This window comes from Hemitrygon akajei, chromosome 7, assembly GCF_048418815.1.
Source record: "Hemitrygon akajei chromosome 7, sHemAka1.3, whole genome shotgun sequence".
NCBI classification, from domain to species: Eukaryota; Metazoa; Chordata; class Chondrichthyes; order Myliobatiformes; family Dasyatidae; genus Hemitrygon; species Hemitrygon akajei.
In genome coordinates, this window is record NC_133130.1 from 33360688 (window position 1) to 33384540 (window position 23853).

The following is a 23853-nucleotide window of genomic DNA, read 5'->3' on the forward strand; positions in this document are numbered from 1 at the left end:
GCAGAAATGTTAGGGTCTTTTAAGAAACTCCTGGATAGGTACATGGAGCTTCAAAAAAAGAGGGCTATGGTTAAGCCTAGGTAGATCTAAGGGAAGGATATGTTCAGCAGAGCTTTGTGGGCCAAAGGGCCTGTATTGTGCTGTAGGCTTTCTATGTTTCTAACTGAATGGTGTAATTCGGCTCCTTAGTCTTAACGTCTTGTGATCTTCAAAGACTGATTTCACTTCAACACACAAAATACTGAAGGAACTCAGCCAGTCAGCCAGCATCCATGTAGGAGAATAAACATCAGTGTTTTGGGGCAAGACCTGCTTTCAATACATTTGAGGAAGGGAATTCCAAAGACCTTGGGAAAATAAAGGCTCATTTCTGTCTTAAATGTACAAACTCTTACTTTTTAGTGACCTCCTAACTATGTTCTCCCATTGAAGGAAACATCTCAAACATTCCCCCTGTTTAAGACCCCTCCTGATCTTATTTTTCAGTCAAGTACTCACACTGATACAAGCATAGCCTGTCCAGCCTCTCTTCATGAGGTGTCCCAGGGTTTACGCTGAGTTACTTCTAGTGTACAGCACTGTTCTGATTGTACGTGGATGTGGTCTCTCTACTCCCCTTTAAAACACGGAAGAAGAGAAATTGCTTTAGCCCGAGGGTGGTGAATCTGTGGAATTCATTTCCACAGGCAGCTGTAGAGGTCAAGTCATTGAGTATATTTATAGTGGAGGTTGATAAGTTCTAATAAGGGTGCCAGAGATTATAGGAAGAAAGCAGAAGAAGGGACTTAACAGGGATAATAAATCAGCCATGATTGAATTCAGACAGGACTCAAAAGGCCATATCACCTAATTCTGCTCACTGTATGTTATGGTCTTATGGAACTCGGGCATAACCTTCATATTTATTCAATCAATCCCCAGCAATGACATTTTAGTAGTTTTCCTAATTACTGTATTGCAGTCCAGTCTTTTGAGTCAAACACTAGAACACACAAATGGCTTTTAAGGCTTTGCAATCTTTGAAATGCAGTTATTTTTCATTTTCCTGCAAAAAAGGGCAAATTCACATTTTCCCAACATTATACCTCATTTGCCCAATCTTCATCCAACATTTAACCCAATTAACCCCTTTGTGACCTTCTTGGTTACCTTCACATTTACATCCCTATATCTCTGTCATCAACATATTGACATCCATATGTTTATCCAAACCACTTGCACAAATTTTCCAAAGGCTGCTGCTCTTCAAGAGGGCATTTCACCTTAACAAGGGCACAGAGGGATCATCAATAAATGCCAACTTTGCCAATGAAATTTAGATCCTGAAAAATGAACAAGTGAAAACCATACCATATGGCTAAGCCACCAGAAATTCCCTTGTGGCCATTCTCATGGCTCATTAAACCTATCCACAGAGAGCTGGCAGCAAATGTCATATTTGCAATATTGACCAACAGTCACTCAAAGTGATTGAAGTGAATTCATTCAGGTAACACAACTGAGTGGACTTTATATTTGGGTTACAAGTTCAATCAACTTTGGCTTCCAGAATTGAACTGAAGTCATGCGTCAAAATTGTCACCATTACAGTAATAAAAAGGAATGCAATTACAAACAGAATGAAGGTGTTTTACTAGCCCAGATATTGGTGTACTGAAAGTGCTAGAATCTATTATTAAGCAAGTAATAATTGAGCATTCAGTAAAGAGCTTGATATATGCAGATACAACATAGATTTCTGAAAGGGAAGTCATGTTTGATAACTGTATGAAACAATTGAAGTTATAGCTAGCAGAATAGACACTAATCAATATGGTATATTTGAAAAAACAGTCACTAGACTAGATTTATGAATGTTTATTTAACTTAGCAAAATTAATGTTGTTTTTTTTATTCTATATTGATGCTACTTGTGTAGGCGTAGGCTCATTCATGCATGTGAACAAACTCTGATCCTGCAGTCCAGGACTCCTATAATGTGTTTCTTTACAATTGTATATGAATAACTAGAACACCTTGTCCAGCCGACTCAAAGGTGATGACAAATCAGCCTATGGGGGGAGACTGAGAACCTATCTGAGTGGTGTCACAACAACAGCCTCTAATTAATATCAGCAAGTCCAGGGAGCTGATTATTGACCCGAGGAGGAGGAAACCAGGGGTCCATGAGCCAATCCTCAATGGAGACCAGTGGTAGAGGAGGTCAGCAGCTTTAAATTCCTTGGTGTTATCATTTCAGAGAATCTGTCCTGGGCCCTGTATCTAAGTGTAGTTACAAAGAAAGCACGGCAGTGACTCTATTAGGTTTGCAAAGATTCTGCATGACATCTAAAACTTCGACAAACTTCTATAGATGTGTGGTGGACAGTATATTGACTAGTGACATCATGGCCTGTTATGGAAACACTAATGCCTTTGAATGGAAACTCTTACAAAAAGTAGTGGATATGACCCGGTCCATCGTATGTAAAACCATGCCCACTATTGGGCACACGTACTCAGCATTGTCACTGGAAAGCAGCAGCCATCATCATGGATCCCCAGCACACAAGTCATGCTTTCTGCTCATTGTTGCCATCAGGAACAAGGTAAAAGAGCCTCAGGATCCATACCACCAGGTTCGGGAGCAGTTATTACCCCTCAACCATCAGGCTCTTGAACCAGTGGGGATAACTTCAATTGCCCCATCACTAAGCTCTTCCCCTAACCTACGGACTCACTTTCAAGGACACTTCATCTTATGTTCTCTATTGCTTATTCATTTATTATTATTATTTTTTTCTTTTGTCTTTACACAATTTGGTTTTTTTTTACATTGGTTATTTACCCATCCTGTAGGCTACAATCTTTCATTAATTCTATTGTCTTTTTGGATTTACTGTGCATGCCCACAAGATAAGGAATCTCAGGGTTTACAGTACTGTGCAAAAGTCTTGGGCACCATGGCTACAGAACGTATATGTACCGAAGACTTTTGGAGAGCACTTTTTATGGTGACTTGTATGTACTTTGATAATTTACTTTGTAGTAAAAGCTTGTGTATATAGGCCTGATAAATAACTAATGAGGTTTTTCCCATATGCATGCTGTGCCTGATTGCATTTTTCAGACACCTCTCGGTACTACTTAGAAATCCCAAGTAATATCAGCCATGTAATCAACAGGACAGTGGATCACAGAGAAGCTTGTTGTCCTTGTGAGATGTACTTTGTTCACCCACTGATAGTTGGCAAGAAGGAATGAAATCCCAATAGTCCTTTTGATGTGGACAGATTCAAAGTTAATTGTTGGGCAATGATAGCTGCCAAACCATAAATACCTCCACCCCAGCTTGAAGAGTGCCATGGTTTTCTTGGATCACCAAGACCAAGGAGATGGTGGTGGACTTTAGGAGATCTAGGCCTCATATGGAGCCAGTGATCATTAATGGAGAATGTGTAGAGCAGGTTAAGACCTACAAGTATCTGGGAGTACAGTTAGACGAGAAGCTAGACTGGACTGCCAACACAGATGCCTTGTGCAGGAAGGCACAGAGTCGACTGTACTTCCTTAGAAGGTTGGCGTCATTCAATGTCTGTAGTGAGATGCTGAAGATGTTCTATAGGTCAGTTGTGGAGAGCGCCCTCTTCTTTGTGGTGGTGTGTTGGGGAGGAAGCATTAAGAAGAGGGACGCCTCACGTCTTAATAAGCTGGTAAGGAAGGTGGGCTCTGTCATGGGCAAAGTACTGGAGAGTTTAACATCGGTAGCTGAGCGAAGGGCGCTGAGTAGGCTACGGTCAATTATGGAAAACTCTGAACATCCTCTACATAGCACCATCCAGAGACAGAGAAGCAGTTTCAGTGACAGGTTACTATCGATGCAATGCTCCTCAGACAGGATGAAGAGGTCAATACTCCCCAATGCCATTAGGCTTTACAATTCTACTGCCAGGACTTAAGAACTTTTTAAAAGCTATTATTAATGCTTTTTGAGATAGTGATTTAGATGCATATCATATTTTTTACTGAGTTAAGTATTGTATGTAATTAGTTTTGATACAACAAGTGTATGGGACATTGGGGAAAAAAAAGTTGAATTTCCCCATGGGGATGAATAAAGTATCTATCTATCTATCTATCTAAATTTGTAAATTGGTTAACTATTGTCACGTGTACCAAGGTAAAGTGGAAAAACTGTTTTGTATGCTATCCATACAGATTACTTCAACACTTCAGTACACTGAGTTAGTGCAAGGGTAAAATAATAACTGAGTGCAGAATACAGTGTTACAGTTACAACTAAAGAGCAGCACAAACAGATAATAAGGTACAAGGCCATGGAGAGGTTTTGAGGTCACTTTATCATACAAGAGTTCCAATCAATATCCTTATAACATCAGGACAGAAGCTGTCCTTGTGCCTAGTGGTATGTGTTTTCAAGCTTTTGTATCTTCTGCTCAATGGTGGGGGGTTGGGGGGGAGCAGAAAGAATTGAATTGGGAATGGTCTTTCCTTATGCTGGCTGCTTTATCAAGGTAGCAAGTATTGTAGAGTTGATGGAGGGGAGAAAGCCAACGTGGTCCTCGCATAACTCGAAGGTTATTGTTGGTGGGTGTGAGAAGTTCAGTAGGGAAGCACTGATATATCCCACTCCATTCACTTGCTGAGATTAGAAGTAGTCCCTGAGCACTCTGGGCAGATGCAGTCTCCCGTGAAGAACCTCAGAATCAGAACCAGGTTTATTATCACCGGCATGTGATGAGAAATTTGTTAACTTAGTAGCAGCAGTTCAATGCAATACATAATATAGAAGAGAAAAAAATAATAGTAATAATAAATAAGTAAATCAATTACAGTATACATACATTAAAAACATTAAAATAAATTTAAAAAACATACTCTATATTCAAAAAATAAAAGTGAAGTAGTGTCCAAGGGTTCGAAGTCCATTTAGGATGGCAGAGGGGAAGCTGTTCATGAATCACTGAGTGTGTGCCTTCAGGCTTCTGTACCTCCTACCTGATGGTAACAGAGAAAAAAGGGCATGCCCTGGGTGCTGGAGGTCCTTAATAATGGACACTGCCTTTCTGAGACACCACTCCCTGAAGATGGCCTGTGTACTTTGTAGGCTAGTACCCAAGATGGAGCTGACGATATTTATAACCTTCTGAGGCCTTTTTCAGTCCTGTGCAGTAGTTTCCCACCCCCCCACACCCCACTATACCAGACAGTGATGCAGCCTGTCAGAATACTCTCCATGATACATCTATAGAAGTTTTTGAGTGTATTTGTTGACATGCCAAAACTCTTCAAACTTTTAGAGAAGTATAGTCACTGTCTTACCTTCTTAATAATTACATCAATATGTTGGGACCAGGTTAGATCCTCAGAGATCTTGACACCCAGAAACTTGAAGCTGCTCACTGTCTCCACTTCTGATCCCTCTGAGGATTGGTATGTGTTCCTTCATCTTACCCTTCCTGAAGTCCACAATCAGCTCTTTCATCTTACTGACATTGGGTGCCAGGTTGTTACTGTGCCACCACTCCACTAGTTGGCATATCTCACTCCTGTACACCCTCTCATCACCACCTGAGATTCTACCAACAATGGTTGTATCGTCAGCAAATCTATAGATGGTATTTGAGCTATGCCTTGCCACACAGTCATGTGTGTGTGTGTGTGTGTGTGTGTGTGTGTGTGTGTGTGTGTGTGTGTGTGTGTAGCAGTGGGCTAAGCACACACCCCTAAGGTTCGCCAGTGCTGATCGCCAGCGAGGAACATATGTTACCACCAATCTGCACAGGTTGTGGTCTTCCAGTTAGGAAGATGATCCAATTGCAAAGGGAGTTACAGAGGCCCAGGTTCTGCAACTTCTCAGTCAGGATTGTGAGAATGATGGTATTAAATGCTGAGCTATAGTTGATGAACAGCATCCTGACATGGGTGTTTGTGTTGTCGAGGTGGTCTAAAGCTGCATGGAGAGCCATGGAGATTGCGTCTGCTGTTAGCCTATTGTGGCAATAAGCAAATTGCAATGGGTCCAGGTCCTCGCTGAGGCAGGAGTTCAGTCTAGTCATGACCAAACTCTCAAAGCATTTCATCAATGTAGATGAGTGCTACCAGGCGATAGTCATTAAGGCAGCTCGCATTATTCTTCTTGGGCACTGGTATAATTGTTTTTGAAGCAAGTGGGAACTTCTGCCTGTAGCAGTGAGAAGTTGAAAATGCCCTTGAATGCCCCCACCAGTTGGTTGGGGTAGGTTTTCAGAACCTTACCAGGTACTCCATCTGGACCTTTTGAGGGTTCACTCTCTTTAAAGGCAGCCTAACATCAGCCTCTGAGATGGAGGTCACAAGGTCATCAGGTGCAGCAGGGATCTTCACAGCTGTAGTTGTGTTCCCCCTTTCAAAGTGGACATAGAAGGCTTTGAGTTCACCTGGTAGTGAAGCGTCGCTGCCATTCATACTATTGGGTTTCACTTTGTAGGAAGTAATGTCTTGCAGACCCCGTTAGAGTTGCCGTGCACCCAATGTCACCTCCAACCTCATTCAAAATTGTCTCATCACCCTTGAAATAGCCCTCCGCAAATCGTACTTGGTTTCCTGGTACAGGCCTGGGTCACCAGATTTGATTGCCTGTCCAATCCACCTGCACTTCCCTCTTTTCCTAGCCTGTACTGCTCTGTGCTCTTGCTCATTATCCTCGTCAGACTGTCCTCCTATTAAAATTGTTCTCCTATTCAAACTGTCCTCCAAGGCAGTGGCAATAAATGTCAGATGTAATGGTCTGTTAGTAATATTTTTAAATCAAGGCAAAGCTCTTGTGTCTCTGACACACAGTTTCATATAGAAGCTATGACCAAACACTGATAGAATGTGGTAATAGCAGGTAGAATCAATTGCCAGCAATGCAGTTTGATATTAAACATCATTGACCACAGGAGAAGTACCAAAATTTTGGATGGTAGCAAATATTATGCTTTTCTTCAAGAAAGGTGATATGGATAATCCCGGGAATTGTAGACTAGTGATCCTTAGATCAGTGGTGAGCAAGCTATTGGTGAAGATCCTTAGAAGTAGGATTTATGAGCATTTGGGGAAACATAGACTGTCAGCATAGCTTTGTGAGGGGCAGGTCATGCCTCATGAGCCTGATTGCCATTTTCAATGAAGTGACAAATCTAATTGATGAAGTTAGTGGTGAATGTGGTGTGTGTGGATTTTAGTAAGGCATCTGATAAAGTTCTCCTTGGTAAGCTCATTCAGAAAGCCAGGAGGCATTGAATCCAGTGAAACTTGACTGCGTAAATTTAGAATTGATTTTCACACAAGAGGAAGAGGGTGGTAGTTGATGGAACATGTAATGCCTGGAAGTCAGTAACCAGTGATGTACAGCAAGGATCTGTTCTAGGCCACCTATCCTTTCTGATTTTTTTAATAAATGATTTGGATGAGAAAGTGGTATGGTGGATTAGTAAGTCTGTGGATGACACGGAGGTTGGTGGTGTTGTGAATAGTGTAGAAGTTTGCTTTACGTTACAAAGGGACATTGACAGGATGCCGAGCAGGGCTAAGAAGTCGCAGATGGGGTTCATTGTGGAAAAATATCAAGTGATATATACACTTTGGAAGTCAAACTTAGTGGTAGGGTATAAAGTTAATGGCAGGATTCTTGACAGAAGGATCTGGGTCCAACTTCACAGTTTCCTCAAAGTTGCAGTGCAAGTTGATAGGGTGGTTATGAAGGCATCAAGTGGTTAGTCAGGGATTGAGTTCAACAGCCATGAAGTGATGTTGCAGCTCATTTAAACTCTGGGTAGACCACATTAAAGCATTGTGTTCAGTTCCAGTAGCCTCATTGCAGGAATGATGTGGGGGCTTTGAAAGCAATTGTGGAAATTTGACTGGATACTGTTAATAGTCACACTAAATTATTTTTCCTACTCAGACTATCTTATACGTTGACATACATTTACATTGAACATAGAATAGTACACAGTACAAGCCCTTCAGCTAATGATGTTGTGCCAACATATCAACCTACTCCAAGATCAATCTAACCCTAGTCCCCTACAGAGCCTTCCAGAGGAGGTTTACCAAGATGCTGTTTGGATGAGAGAGCATGTCTTATAAGAAAAATTTAGGTGATCTAGTTTGGAGTGAAAGAAGATGAGAGGAGATTTGATAGAGGTGTATAAACTGATAAGAGGCATAAATAAGATAGACCACAAGTGACTTTTTCCCACTGGGGCAATGGCTAATGTGAAAGGATGTAATTTTAAGGTGATTGGAGGGAAGTGTAGAGAGGGTTGTCCATGTTAGGTTTTTAATTGCAGTGAGTTGTGGTGTTTGTCTGAGTTAGGGTTTTTTTTATTACACGGAGTGGTATGTGCATGAAGGATGGCAGTAGAGGCTAATACATTAGGGACATTTAAGAGACATAGGCACATGAATGAATGGGAAATGGAAGGCTCTGTAGAGGACTAGGGTTAGATTGATCTTGGAGTAGGTTGATATGTTGGCACAACATCATTAGCTGAAGGGCTTGTACTGTGTACTATTCTATGTTCAATGTAAATGTATGTCAACGTATAAGATAGTCTGAGTAGGAAAAATAATTTAGTGTGACTATTAACAGTATCCAGTCAAATTTCCACAATTGCTTAAAAATAATGTAGCCATTTGAAATGTATTGATTAATGAGTATTGATCCATCTTCCAGTATTATACTAGAGCTGCAGATAGTTAGGGATGGGAAAATCGGCTGGCGTTCTTGCTCTAGGTATTGTACATTGATTGCTGAAGTGTATTATAGTTGTTCATGTTGTATGTGGACATCCTGTTGGCTGCATTGCTTTAGTAGTCAAATAACATGCTGACATGTCAAGGTTTCTGTAGCAGAATCGGGACAAGGGGAGGATTGGCATCTATTTAACCAACTCATTATAAAGAGTTAAATGTCTTTCATTGTTGAAGTAACTACCCTCTGAAGGAGAGTCAATAGCTGTTAAACACACTGGGCTGCCCTGACATTGTGGAAAAAAAATGCCATATACAAGTCGGTGCAGCTTTCCTTGTGAATTATAGAGAGGAAATAAATGGTCATTTCCAGCCAATTGTACCTATCATATTGAAGTTAATCGAGATCTCACAGGCTTCTAATTAGAAGTCAAAGCATGTTATTCCAGCCCATTACAATTTGATGTTAAGGGTGCAGTTTTAAATATTCTAATTCTAAATGGAAACTGGTGAAATGAGCAATATTGTGACAAGACAAATGTAGATAATTCACTCAAGAGCTAACTGATGGGAACACACAGATTTTCCCTCTGGAGACTCAAAGATCAAGAGAAGATGTGAACTGGCTTTAAACTGCTGACAAGTCAATGTGATTTTCACCAGTTTAAACTTTAATCATGGAACTGATGACTGGAAACAAAATGTTGGTATGGCACTAATATGATGTAGCTGGCAAAACTAAAAATATTGAGACGCAGAAGTTGCAGAGCAGTTCTGTCTGTTGTAACCTGTGGCAATTGGGAGGTGTATTGAATAATGGAAGATGAATGTATGCAATTTTAGTTAATTAGATATTGGGGAAAGAAGGTTATGCATCGAGAAGAAGGGAATCTGACCTTTAACTTATAGAAAGTAGTTTCCTGTGGCTCTTTCCTTTCCTTGCACAGGTCATAAATTAGATACGTCTGTTCAAGTCAAGTCACTTTTTATTGTCATTCCAACCATAACTGCTGGTACAGTACACAGTAAAAATGAGACAATGTTTTTTCAGGACCATGGTGCTACATGAACAATACAAAAACTACACTGAACTACATAAACCAACACAAAAACTACACACACAAAATGCTAGTGGAACACAGCAGGCCAGGCAGCATCTATAGGGAGAAGCGCTGTCGACGTTTCGGGCCGAGACCCTTCGTCAGGACTGCACTAGACTACAGACCTACCCAGGACTGCATGAAGTACACAAAACAGTGCAGGCATTACAATAAATAATAAACAAGACAATAGGCACAGCTGAGGTCAGTATGTTGGTAGTCTGACGGCTTAGGGGAAAATCTGTTACGTAAATAAACAGCTGAATGGCGGCGTCCAGGATTCCTTCCATTTCTGTACTCCTGCTGAGTATTTTGTTGCCACAGATGTAGTCCAAATTAATGTCCATTGGAGAGCAGACTGAACAGGAGAGCCGGCCGGCTGGGGCTTGCTTTTTTCCTGGCACAGACCCCTGCCTACTGGCCTCGCTTCTGCTTCCTCACACACCGCTTACGGCGTCCCCACCTCCAGCCACCGGCATCAGGCGACTCCCAGGACTGCAGGCCCGATTCCCTCAGCAAGCCGAGGTCGCGCAATCTAACCAGCAGACTTTCATGAAGGTTTGTTTTTGGGCGATCTCTGTGCTGTAGCAGTATCTGGCGATGGTAGATAGTCGCTCTGTTACCCATTACCCTAAACCCTAATTGTGCCTTAAAATTAAATTTTAAAAAACTAAAATAAAGTAGCACCAGATCCGAAAGGCCGCTGCTGCCGTGTCGCTCATGGTTTATTTGAAAAGAATAGGATTTGTGACCCTACAAATTTTCAAGTTATTGTTTCTGAGGTAGATATGAAAATAACTACCATTAGTTGCATTTAGTGTGAGAGATGTCCACCTCCTTTTGCACCTATCTGCCTTCCCGTGTACCTGAAAATAATATTGGGTACCTCCAGTGCTCACCTGGTCGGTTTCTAGTCTATGTGGATCTTGCTCTGCACCTATCCCTGAACTACACTATTTCAGCCTGGTTACCACATTTAGCTCCACATTCAACAATATATTGATTTTAAATGTCTCCTCCCTGTTTGTGAATTTCTCAATAGCCTTGAGGTCCCTCGTTATTGTAACCTTCCATGCTTTGTAATGCTTTGAGAACTTGGAATTCCTCCAATCCTAGTACCTTATCCATTTCTGATTTTGTTGTTCCATCTCTATTTGCATCAGTTGCACCACAGTGGTGACCAGGTAGTTGGTTCTAAGTTATTATTTTGAGATAAGAACAGGTAGAAAAGGTCGCCAGTTTTGGGACATGAGACTGATGAGCATGTGATGCCACTGAACCTGTAATATCATTATTGAAAAATTCTACTGTATACAAGAGGCTAGTCAGGGACTGCTTTAGTGTTACTTAGTTTGAAATTTCCATGGTAACTATGCCTCTGACGGGTCCAAGTTGCATTCTGGTCGATAGATTCCTAATATTGAATTATTATGACCGTCCCAACTTCTTCTCACTGATGTTCTCAGCCCAAACCTCAACTATCATCTTAACCTCCAAGGAAACCTAAACCTCCTCTCTTGCCGTTGCCATGTCCCCACACTTCAGCCATCCCCTTCCCCAATTCACTTCCTCTGTTACTTCCATACATGATGTAAATACAAAGTATGCTGAATGTATCTTCCCAGGTGCCTGGCAAGTGATTATGTACAAGATGTGAAGAGTGAGAATGAGAGAGACGTGTCTGAGATTTCAGCTGCCTAAAAGTTTGTTTTCTGTTTATTGCTAACATTAAATATTGTATGTATGGTACAAAAGTCTTATAAATTGAGGGCATGATCTCCACAACCCAGGTGAACTATTGCAGAGAGATAAAAAAGGAATATTTGTAAATTCAGATATGTGTACATCTGTCAGACTTCCTTGCAGCCTCTGTCCAAAGGAACACAACCTCAGCTTTTCCGGGCTATGTCCATACATCAGAAGTTCCTAATCCATGGAATCATTTTGGTAAATCTCTTCCTTCTCCAAAGCTTTTACATCTTCCCTAAACAGTTCATTGTGTCTTTCTTGTTCTTCTATCCTATGTTTCCTGTTATAAATCTTATAATTCCCAAATAGACTTTAAACAACTTCCCAACTTGCTCACCCACATTAAACAAACTATGGACATATACAGTACCTCTTATCTCTATGTTCCTGTAGCAGTTTTAGAATTGTCACCCCCATTGATATTTTCTCTTCTCATTCTCGCCACCAAGTATGTAGCAATTTTCATTTGTCATATTTAAGTTTCATCACCAGTAATCTGCCTTCTCACCTGCATGTCAAAATCACCTTGAAATCAATAACATTGTTACCTGATTTACAGCTCAAGATGTGTTCCCTGGAGTGAGAGCACTAAAATGCGTCACAAGAGGGCCACTGTAACAATACGTGTGTAGAGACACGGAATACTAACAGTGCTAGGATTGTGGTTTAAACACTCCTCCTCCTTGCCACTGTGCCAGTAACTTGGTACAATCCCCCACCCTGCAGTGAATCTCCAGCCACAAAAGATTCACGTATGGCTTGGAGTGGAGCAGCTGCCTGTGAGGGTTGGTATAGAACCGGTGGGTATTAGGTGGGGCAGTCAGGGTGCATGATTAATGGCGTATTTAGTAGGGGCTTTTGCAGATCTGCTCTGTGTGCTCAGAGATTGTTCAGAGCCAAGAGTCCCACTGATCACTTCCCCTTGGTGATGGAGCCTGCCATCTCTTTTGTCTCCACTGCTCTCCCACCACCCAGAGATTACTTTGTGGTAAACTACTTTGGTGATTGACCATTCGCACGATGTTTCCAACACTACAGAATGCAGCAACAGAGAGGCAGGGCTCTCTGTAAGTGGATTCCAGTATAGAACCTTATACCCCACATAGCTGCTATTTATTCCTCAAGCTACATAGTAGCATGTATCTGTGAATATTCTGGCTGGAGGATCAAGGGAACTAATATACAGTATTTCACCTTCATTCTTCGCAAGCAGCTTATTATGGTTCCTTAATTCATTCCTTTGGAAGATGAACTACTCTGTTACTTCATTCTTAAAAAATTAATACTTTAGGTGAACTTGTTTTTTGTAGATCCACACCAATTGAAGTAAGCTCTCTTGGATTGGTAAAAATAAAACGAAATGCATTTCTCATTCTGGCTTTTAGCATACTGTATTTGTTTTGAGAATGAAATGTGCTTGAATATCAAAGAACTGCTCCTGTTTTTTTTTTGCTGCCCAAGCTTTTTTTTAAAAAAAGTATAATTCACCATTATGATAACAATTGCTATCTATTAATTAGACATTATACCAGATTATAATTTTAAAGTAAAGCAATCAGATTGTAGAACTTGTAATAGTGTTTTAATAATACAGCTTCTGATAAGACACCAGTAGTTCCATGTGAATATCTGTTGTACAATTCAAGCAAGTTTTACTGCTTGCACCCTTCACTCTCTTGTCATATTGTAAATCAACAATTGTTTCAATGATTAAATGTCCGCAGTTTCCAAGGGAGTCCTAACCATGTTATGGCGTACTTCTGCAAGTGGGTAGTAAGGGCTGGAGAGACGAAGATGCCTGATTGTCTGACATAACTCCTTTTGATAGGGAGAACGTGAAGTCTGATGTAGCAGTATTTCAGTGGAGTAAGGGAGATTACAGTGGTGTGAGAGAGGAGTTGGCCAATGTAAATTGGAAGGAGCTGCTGACAGGGATCTCAGCACAGCAGCAATGGCGTGTGTTTCTGGCAACAGTGAGGAAGGTGCAGGACATGTGTATTCCAAAACTGAAGAAATACTCAAATGATAAAATAGTACAACTCTGGCTGGCAAGGGAAGTCAAAGCTATTGTGAAAGCAAAAGAAAGGGCATACAACAAAGCAAAAATCAATAGGAAGATAGAGGTTTGGGAAGTTTTTATAAAAAAAACCTACAGAAAGCAACTTAAAAAAATAATCATCGGAAGGGAAAAGATGAAATATGAAAGCAAGCTAGCAAATAATATCAAAGTGGATAGTAAAAGATTTTCAAGTACGATTTTTTTTAAAAAAAGAGAAATGAGAGTGGATCTAGGACCACTAGAAAATGAGGCAGGAGAAATAATGGGGAACAAGGAGATGGCTGATGAACTAAATGAGTATTTTGCATCAGTCTTCACTGTGGAAGACACTAGCAGTATGCTTGACCTTGTAGTGTGTGAAGGAAGAGAAGTGGGTGCAGTTACTGTTACAAGGGAGAAGGTGCTCAAAAAGCTGAAAGACCTAAAGGTGCATAAGTCACCCGGACCACATGAACTGCACCCTAGGGTTTTGAAAGAGGTAGTGTTAGAGATTGTGGTGGCATTAGAAATGATCCTTCAAAAATCATTGGACACTGGCATGGTGCCAGAGGACTGAAATTTGCAAATGTCACTCCACTATTTAAGAAAGGAGGAAGGCTACAGAAAGGAAATTGTAGACCAGATAGCCTGACCTCAGTGGCTGGGAAGATGTTAGAGTTAATTGTTAAGGATGAGGTGATGGAGTACTTGGTGACACAGGACAAGATGGGGCAAAGTCAGCATGGTTTCCTTCAGGGAAAATCCTGCCTGACAAACCTGTCGGAATTCTTTGAGGAGATTACAAGTAGGATAGATAAAGGGGATGCAGTGGATGTTGTATATTTGAACTTTCAGAAGGCCCTTGACAAAGTGCCACACATGAGGCTGCTTACCAAGTTAATAGCCCATGGTATTACAGGAAAGTTACTAACATGGTTAGAGCATTGGCTGATTGATAGAAGGCAGCAAGTGGGAGTAAAAGGATCCTTTTCAGGTTGGCTGCCAGTGACTAGTGGTGTTCCACAAGGATTGGTATCGGGACCACTTTTTATGATGTATATACATGACTGAGATAATGGAATAGATGGCTTTGTTGCCAAGTTTACAGATGATACAAAGATGGATAGAGGGGCAGATAGTGTTGAGGAAACAGGATGCAGAAGGACATATTAGGAGAATGGGCAAGAAAGGGGCAAATTAAATACAATGTTGGAAAATGCATGGTCATGCACTTTAGTAGTAGAAATAAATGTGTGGACTATTTTCTAAACAGGAAGAAAATCCAAAAATCTGAGATGCATTTCTCAAATCTTAGGAGTTCTTGTGCAGAACACCCTAAAGGTTAACTTGAATGTTGAGTCAGTGGTGAGGAAGGCAAATACAATGTTAGCATTTATTTCAAGAGGTCTAGATACTAGAGCAAAGATGTGATGCTGAGGCTTTATAAGGCATTGGTGAGTCCATGCCTTGAGTATCGTGAACTGTTTTGGGGCTCCTCATCTTAGAAAAGATGTGCTGGCATTGGAGAGAGTCCAGAGGAGGTTCACAAAGATGATTCCAGGAATGTAAGGGTTATCATACGAGGAACATTTGATGGCTTTGGTTCTGTACTTGCTGGAATTCAGAAGAATGAGGGGGAATCTCATTGAAAACTTTTGAATGTTGAAAGGCCTAGACAGAGTAGATGTAGAAAGGATGTTTCCCATGGTGGGAGAGTCTAGGACAAGAGGGCACAGCCTCAGGATAGAGGGGTGCCCTTTCAAAACAGAGATGCGGAGAAATTTCCTTAGCCAAAGGGTAGTGAATTTGTGGAATTTGTTGCCACAAATAGCTGTGGAGGCCAGGTTGTTGGGTGTATTTAAAGCAGAGATTGATAGGTTCTTGATTGGATATAGGATCAAAGGTTATGGAGAGAAGGCCAGGGACTGTGGTTGAGGAGGAGTAGGAAAAAGGGATCAGCCATGATTGAATGCTGGAGCAGACTCGATGGGCCAGATGGCCTAATTCTGCTCCTATATCTTATAGTCTTATGAAATATTCCTGAAATTCAGATTGACATGCCTAACCTTTTGGCTATTACTCTAATTCGTCTTCTGTTTTGGGTTATTTTATCATTTGGTTTGTTCAATTTCTAATTGGGTCCACCTGTTTATTGGCCTCTATTCAAATTGTTTAATTTTGTCCTCATTATCTTATTTTTTCCTCTAGTTTTTAATTTATTACCTTTTCCAATTCAGAATTTGACATATTCCCAGTATTACTGATATTCAAACACAAGGAGTGAACAGTTCATCCTTGTTCTTGGGTATTAAAATAAGTTTAAGCCATATTTTAATTATCTGAGATCTGATTAGTTGGTGTCATTAATAACCATATACATAGCAGTGCAATATTCTATAAGCTCATGTATCTAGTACTTGTGTATCTCGAACTTTTAACCAACTGGGGAAAAAATCCAGAACTTGTAATAATTTCTTAAATGCAAGATAAGTATGAAAAGACTTTCTACTTTATTTACATTTATACATAAGAGCGGTGTAATTGAAAGCTGATTGGCAGCAACAACTTCTTTGAAGATCTGGCACTTCATGTGGTGATGATGAGAACAGTCATTCATTTGATTTATTCTTGCTGTAGTTTACATTACCACTGTTTAGCCTATTGCAGAATAAAACATTATTTGAAAAGGTAAAGAGATGACAAGTAGTTTGGCAATTCATTTAAAGATTTATGCATGGAATACTAGTGTGCTGTACAGTAATGAATTTAAATTCCCATTCAGCCAGCATATTCATGCAACTGGCACTGCTAGCCTGCTCCCATCCCTACCATTCCAAAGAGAATATACTGCACAATGAATAGTTTGAAGCACTTGCACGCATGGACAGGATTTCCTCCAGGTGTTACTGACGCTTTTGTTGTGCTGGGATGGATATCTGTCTGTTTGTTTCAAATGTATGTGACACCCCCCCCACCAACTGAATTTTCTGAATTCGGGAATACAAGTCGAGTAATGTATAAAAGAGCTCAACGTAACCATGAACCAAAATGTGCACAAGTAGGGAAAGCTGGTATTAAACTGGGCAAGTGTGCTCAAAGACTTAAAAAACATAGAACAGTACAGCGCAGTGCAAGCTCTTTAGGTCATGAAGTTGTGCCAACACTTCAACCTACTCCGAGGTCAATCTGATGTTTCCCTCCTACATAGCCTTCATTTTTTTTTCTTTCTTTCTTTCACCTATGCACCTAACCAAGAGTATCTTAAATGTGCCTAAATTATCTGCCTTCATCACCAGCCCTGGCACACATTCCATGGACCCATCACTGTATTAATAATTTTAAAGAAAGCCTACCCTTTCACATTTTCCTCCAATCACCTTAAAATGGGGTCTTTTGTATTAACTATTTCTACCCTGGGGGGGGGGGGGGAGGCTCTGTCTGGCTTTCAATGTCTCTTATCATATATATACCTCCATCGAGTCTCCTCTCATCCTCCTTCATCTAAAGGGAAAAAAACTAGCTCACTCAATCTTTCTTCATAATCTTTCTCTAATCCAAACAACATCTTGGTAAATCGTCCACATTCTTCTCTTTAATGAGGCAATCATAACTGTACACAATGCTCCAAGTGTGGTCTAACTAGAAGTTTATGGAGCTGCAACATTACCTCATAGTTCTTGGTCTCAATCCCCTGACTAATAAAGGCCAACACTCCTTAAGCCTTCTTAACCACCCTATCAACTTCCATGGCTATTTTGAAGGATCTATGGACTTGGACTGCGTGATCTCTCTGTTCTTCCACACTGCTAAGAATCCTACCATTAACTTCATACATTGCAATTAAGTTTGACCTCTCAATGTATCACTTCACAATTTTCTGGATTGAACTCCATTAGCCAAGTTCTACATCCTATCATTATCCCATTGTAACCTAGGGCAACCTTCTACACTATCCACAATACCACCAACCTTCGTGCCATCTGCAAACCTACTAACTGACTCTCCCACTTCCTCAACCAAGTCATTTAAAAATAATCACAGAAGAACAGGAACCTTCATACTTTGGACGGCTAAAAGAATGCATGACGTTCCTCTAGCAGACAAATTAAAGGAGAATCCCAATAGCATTTACAGATACCCAATACTAAGAGCAAAAGCATAGCAAGTGGTAATTGATCCACTTGAAGATCAGTGTGTTTATCTATCCATGGAGCCAAAAGAGAAGGGGGAGATCTTAAATGAAGTTTTTGCATCTATATTTACTTGGGAGAAATTCACACAGGGTCTATAGAACTGTGGTAAAATAGTAGTGAGGACATGGATTGTATACAGATTACTGAGGAGGAAGTGCTTGCTGTTTTAAGGCAGATTAGTGTGGATAAATCCCCAAGGTTTAACAAACTGTTCCTTTGGACCTTGTGATAAGCTCATGCAGAAATTGCAGGAGCCCTAGCAGAGATATTTAAAATGTCCTTGGTCATGGGTGTTCTGCCGGAGGATTGGAGGATAGCTAATGTAGTTCTGTTGTTTTAAAAGGGTCTAAGAATAATCCAAGAAATTGTAGGCCAATTTTAGAGGGTTTTTTTTAGTTATGAGTAAAGTTGATGAAGGAAAGAGGTGGGTGTTGTCTACATGGACTTTAGCAAGGTCTTTAGGAGGTTGATAAAGAATGTTCAGTTGCTTGGCAATCAGGATAAGTTAGTATAGTAAATTGAATTTGACAGTAGCTTCACGGAAGAAGCCAGTGAGTGTTGGTAGACGGTTATCTCTCTGATTAGAGATCTGTACCCAAAGGTGTACTGCAGGAATCAAAGACAGTTAGACATAAGAGCAGAATTGGGCCATTTTCATCCCATTGAGTCTTCTCCGCCATTTGACCGCGGCTGCTCCATTTCCCTATCAACCCCATTCTCCTGCCTTCTCCCTGTAACCTTTCACAGCCTGACTTACCAAAAATCTATCAACTGTCACTTTAAATGCATCCAATGACTTGGCCTCCACAGCCACTCGTGGCCAGGAATTCCTGATTCATCACCCCTGGCTAACAAAATTCCTTTTATCTTCATTCTAAATAGATGTTCCTCTATTCTGAGGTTGTGCCCTCTGGTCTTGGACTCCCCCCACTACAGGAAACATCCTCTCCACATCCACTCTATTTAGACCTTTCAACATTCAATAGGTTTCAGTGAGATCCACCTGCCCCCCCCCCCCCCACCCCACCATTCTTCTAAACTCCAGTGAGTACAGGCCTAGAGCCATAACATGCTCCTCAGATGATAAGTCTTTTATTCCCGGAATCATTTTCGTGAATGTCCTTTGAACCCTCTGCAATCTTAGCACATCTTTTCTTGGATAAGGGGCCCAAAACTGTTCACGATATTCCAAGTGAGGCCTCGCCAGTGTCTTTGTAAAACATTAGCATTACATCCTTGTTTTTACATTATAGTCCTCTCAAAATGAATGCTAACATAGCATTTCCTTCCTCAACAATTACTTAAACTATGAATTACCCTTTAGGGAATCTTGCATGAGGACTCCTAAATCCCTTTGCACCTATGATTTTTGATTTTTTTCCCCTTGTTTAGAAAATATTATTTATTTTTGTTCCTTTTATCATAGTGCATGGCCATACACTCCCTAACAGGCTTTCAACGGATGCTCCCCGAACTGCTGAGTTGATTCAGCATTTTTGTACTTCTTGACTCCCCAACATTGTTTTCCATCTGCCACTTATTTGCCCATTCTCCTAATCAGTCAAAGTCCTTCTGCAGCCTCTATGCTTCCTCAGATCTACCTCCCCCTCCACCTATCATATCATCCACAAACTTAGCCACAAAGCCATCAATTCCATCACACAAATCATTGACGCACAATGTGAAAAGAAGCAGTCCCAATACCGGTCCTGTGGAACACCACTAGTCACTGGCAACAACCAGAATAGGCTCCCTTTATTCAAAATCTCTGCCTCCTGCAAGACAGTCAATCTTCTATCCATGGTAGTATCTTTCCTATAATTCTATGGACTCTCATCGTGTTAAGCAGTTGTATGTGTGGCACCTCGTCAAAGGCCACAAAATCCTAGTACACAACATCCACTGGCACTCCTTTGACCGTTTTGCTTGTTATTTCCCAAAGAATTCCAACAGATTTCTTAGGCAAGATCTCCTGTCTCCTGAGCCATATCATTAGACTGAGTGCCAGAGACCTGGTTGCTGTGCCTTTCCCCTCCCCCAATTAGTATCCAAGTTGGTATACTTATTCTTGAAGGGAATGGCCACATGCAGAATTGCTGTGCTTGCTTATTTCCTTTCCCTCTTCTGACAGTACCTCCATCCTGCGACTTTCGGGTGACTACCTCCCTGTAGCTCCAGTCTATCACCTCCTCAGTATCCTGGATGAGCCAAAGACCATCAAGCTGCAGCTCCAGATGCCGGGTCCATTGTTGTCTGTCATCTATATCAATAATCTGGATGACAATGTGGTTAACTGGTTCAGCAAATTTATGGCTCATACCAAGTCGATGAGAAAGCTTATCAAGGCCTTTGGGATCTAAATCAGTGGGAGAAAAGAATGGGCTGAAAAATGGCAGATGGAATTTAATGCAGACAAGGGTGAGGTGTTGCACTCTGTGAGGGCAAACAGGGTAAGTTCTACACAGCGAGCAGTCGGGCACTTGAAGAGTGTGGTAAAACAGAGAAATCTGAGAATACAGATCCATAATCCTTGAAAGTGGCATCACAAGAGAGGGCCGTAAAGAGAGCTTTACACACTGGTTTGCATAAATCAATATACTGTGTGCAGGAAATGGGATGTTATATTGAAATTGTATAAGACATTGGTGAGGCTTAGTTTGGAATATTGTGTGCACTTCTGGTTCCCTACCTGCAGTAAAGATGGCAAGAATTTTGAAAGAGTACAGAGAAAATTTGCAAGGATGTTGCCAGGACTAGAGGAAAGGTTGAATAGGATAGGCCTTTATTTGCTGGAGGGGTGATTTGAAAGAGGTACTGCATATGAATTATGAAGAATAATGGGGAAAACATAAGCAGGCATTTTCCACTGAAGTTGGGTGAGACTAAGTCTAGAGGTCATGAGTTCAAGGTGAAGAGTGCAATACTTGAGGGGAACTTGAGCGGGAATATCTTCACTCTGAGGGTGTTGTTCCACACATTCAAACTGCAAGCGGAACAGCTTGATGCAGGTTTGATTTCAACATCTAAAAGAAGTTTGGTTAATACATCGTTGGGAGGGACATGGAGGGCTTTGATTCGGATGAAGGTCGATGGGACTAGGCAGAATAATAATTCTTCATGGACTGGGTGGGAAGAAGAGCCTCTCTCTCTCTGCTGTAATGCTCTAGGTCTCTGTAACAGATCAGCTATAATATAACTTTTCTAAAATGATATACAGTAATTCAGGCTGCATATAGGTCAGGCTTTTTCCTCTATCAGAAGGTCTTCAGGTGTTTCCACAGGGAGAAAGTGTTATCCTTCCACTGATTCCATAATGGACCAACAGCCCGTCATAAAGGAGATGAAGAATCAACCGGTCATTGGGGTAAATAGTCAGATGGCTGAGATGTCAAAAGAAAATACTAAACCCATTTTTCTCCCTTCAGTATTGTGGTAGATGATTTTGGGCAGAATAGCAGAGCAAACATCCAACTGATAGCTTGCAGCTCTGATTTGTAACAGCATTGAATGTAAAAGTAGATTTAAAGTCCTATGCCCGCACTAGTACAGAAATATTACTGCCGCTGTGTGAACTTGGCTCCTTTCATCAGTCACTCTGGAGAGTCATTACTGGCCTGAGTTGAAAGGCACTTTGATATAAAACAATGCAACGCTGCCTAGAATTAAAAGTATGTTGTGTCTCTGCTGGTTTGATTCACTGTTGTTTTTCTCTCGCTCTACTTTTCTGTTATTTCAAACATCCTTCTGACAGGAACAGCTGGACACTGCTTCAGGGGAGAGTGGGACGCTTGGAAGATGGTTTCAGGATCTCCTTGGAATATAAAGGAAACAGTCGAAGAAACTGGGAGATAACGGCTTTGGACTCAGTTACCCTGAAAAACTGCCATGAAGGTAAATGCTGAGCTTTTTAAAAAGTGAGTGCTACTTTAGAATCAGCTTCATCAGAATATGAAGTTTTAAATAATAAAGTTGTATATGATTTTGTTTTCCAATGTCAGATTATTTCCTTTTATAATCAATTTTAGTAATCCTTTGAGTATGGGGTGGATCTTCAGTATCCACTGCAGGTCATTCTCGGGTGACAGGTGGATTCCATTTTTACAGATGTCCATAAGATAAGTATGTCCATAAGTCAGAAAATGTGTCCATGCATGCACAAAATTTATCTATGAGAAGCGTGTCTCTGCAGTACTGGGTGGATGGGATTGGTACTGGAAATGCTGCTGAAGTGGAGGCAAATACTTCCCATTGTTTTACTCTGGACTTCCAGCATCTGCAGAATCTCTAGTATTTACAATACATAGTTCTTGCTTCCTTTCAAGCATTTTGGACAGCATATCAAGTGAAGATTGTACCGCTTTTTTATTCTCTTCTAAAATCGCTTTGTAGCATTGAATACTCTCAATGATAAGCCTGTTTTGCAAATTTAGTCTTGCTCTTCTAGCTTTGCTCAACTTCATATTTCATCGAAACTGGTGCCAACCGCTTTGTAGTGAATCTCTTTTCAAGTTCTGGAGTTTACTCTTCGAACAGCTGTTTTACCACTTCCATAAAGTGTTCATTCAACATGAGATTCAAGCAGGTTTGTGACATTATCCTCATTAATTTCAAGCTGAAGTTGATTGCCAAGGGCAACCATTTTCTTCCTTGTTCTGTCATCTCAGAAAACACACAGAAATCACACAGCAATCACAAAGTTGGGACAAATTATCTATCTTCCGCACATTATTCATACATGTTTGCTTCAGCTGAGCACAAGCATCTGCAATGTTCTTCATTGTATCATAGATATTGTTTGACTTCCAAATTTCCCTTGAAGACATGCCTTCTGCTGCATCAGGTAATTTAATAGGTTGTGAAATTGTTTTCTGGAGTAGTACGCTTTTGAAGTTGCAAATAGCACCTTGATCCATTGGACATTGTTAAGGTTGATTAATTGCCACCAAACACATTTGGATAAATGTCATCCAGAATTGCTGAATCCCTAGGGTATTTTTGAGAACCAATAATATTTTGAATGCTAAATTCTTGGATCCATTGTATCCCTTCACCTCACGGACAAATTAGTTCTTAAAGCAGTCTTGAAAATGAGCTAACATCATGAAGCTGTTCTGCCGGACTTCAGCCTTCTTTGAAGAGCTTGAAGGTAACTTTTCCCAATTAATAAAGAAGCACAAGAACTAATATTTTGGGATCTCCCTTTTAAAGTAGTCCATAATCAATTTACTTATCTTGGAATTACAGTCACAAGGAAGTTTAAAGATCTCTTTCGTGAAAACTTTGTCAATCTTTCATATGCTATAAAACAGAGTCTGGTACAATGGTCACCTCTATCTATGTCTTTGGTAGGTCATATTAATGTTGTTAAAATGTATGTTCTCCCCAAATTTTTATACTTATTTCAATCTATCCCAATTTTTATTCCTAAATCTTTTTTTGATTCCTTAGACTCTATTATTTTGTCATATCTGTGGCAGAATAAGCACTCTAGAATTAATAAAATCCACCTCCAAAAATCTAAAAAAGAGGGTGGCATGGCTTTACCTAACTTTCGTTTATATTATTGGGCAGCTAATATACGTTGTACTACCTTCTGGTCTTTCTTCCACGGCCAACCCGAGTGCCCTAACTGGGTGGCAATGGAGTTGAGCTCCACTAAAGAATTATCTATCTCTGCACTTCTTGGCTCTGCACTCCCTAGTAGTCTGCCCAGATCAATAGCTAATCCTCTTGTTAGACACACTTTGCGTATATGGGCTCAGTTCAGGAAATGCTATGGTTTCCAGGGGTTTTCCGTTTCTAGCCCTGTCGCACATAATCACCTTTTTTTACCTACTACGTACGATTCAGCATTCCATGTTTGGTATAGGAAGGGCATTAGACATTTTGAAGATCTTTTCATTGATAATCGCTTCGCTTCCTTTCAGCAGCTCTCTGTTAAGTTCAACCTGCCTAACGCTCATTTTTTCAGATATCTCCAAATCTGACACTTTATTGCTCCTTTAATTCCTAACTTTCCTGAAATGCCTGCGAAAAATGCTATGGACCTATT

At 40.6% G+C, this 23853-nt stretch overlaps 1 protein-coding gene across 1 annotated transcript in view; it reads left to right on the plus strand.

Annotated features, from left to right (window-relative positions):
* Window positions 1-23853, plus strand: part of LOC140730332 (ALK tyrosine kinase receptor-like) — a 1251709-nt gene that overhangs the window by 841154 nt on the left and 386702 nt on the right. Inside the window, exon 5 of the mRNA XM_073050601.1 lies at window positions 21553-21692. Within this exon, the coding sequence (XP_072906702.1) occupies window positions 21553-21692 (140 nt within the window). The remainder of the gene's footprint in view (window positions 1-21552; window positions 21693-23853) is intronic.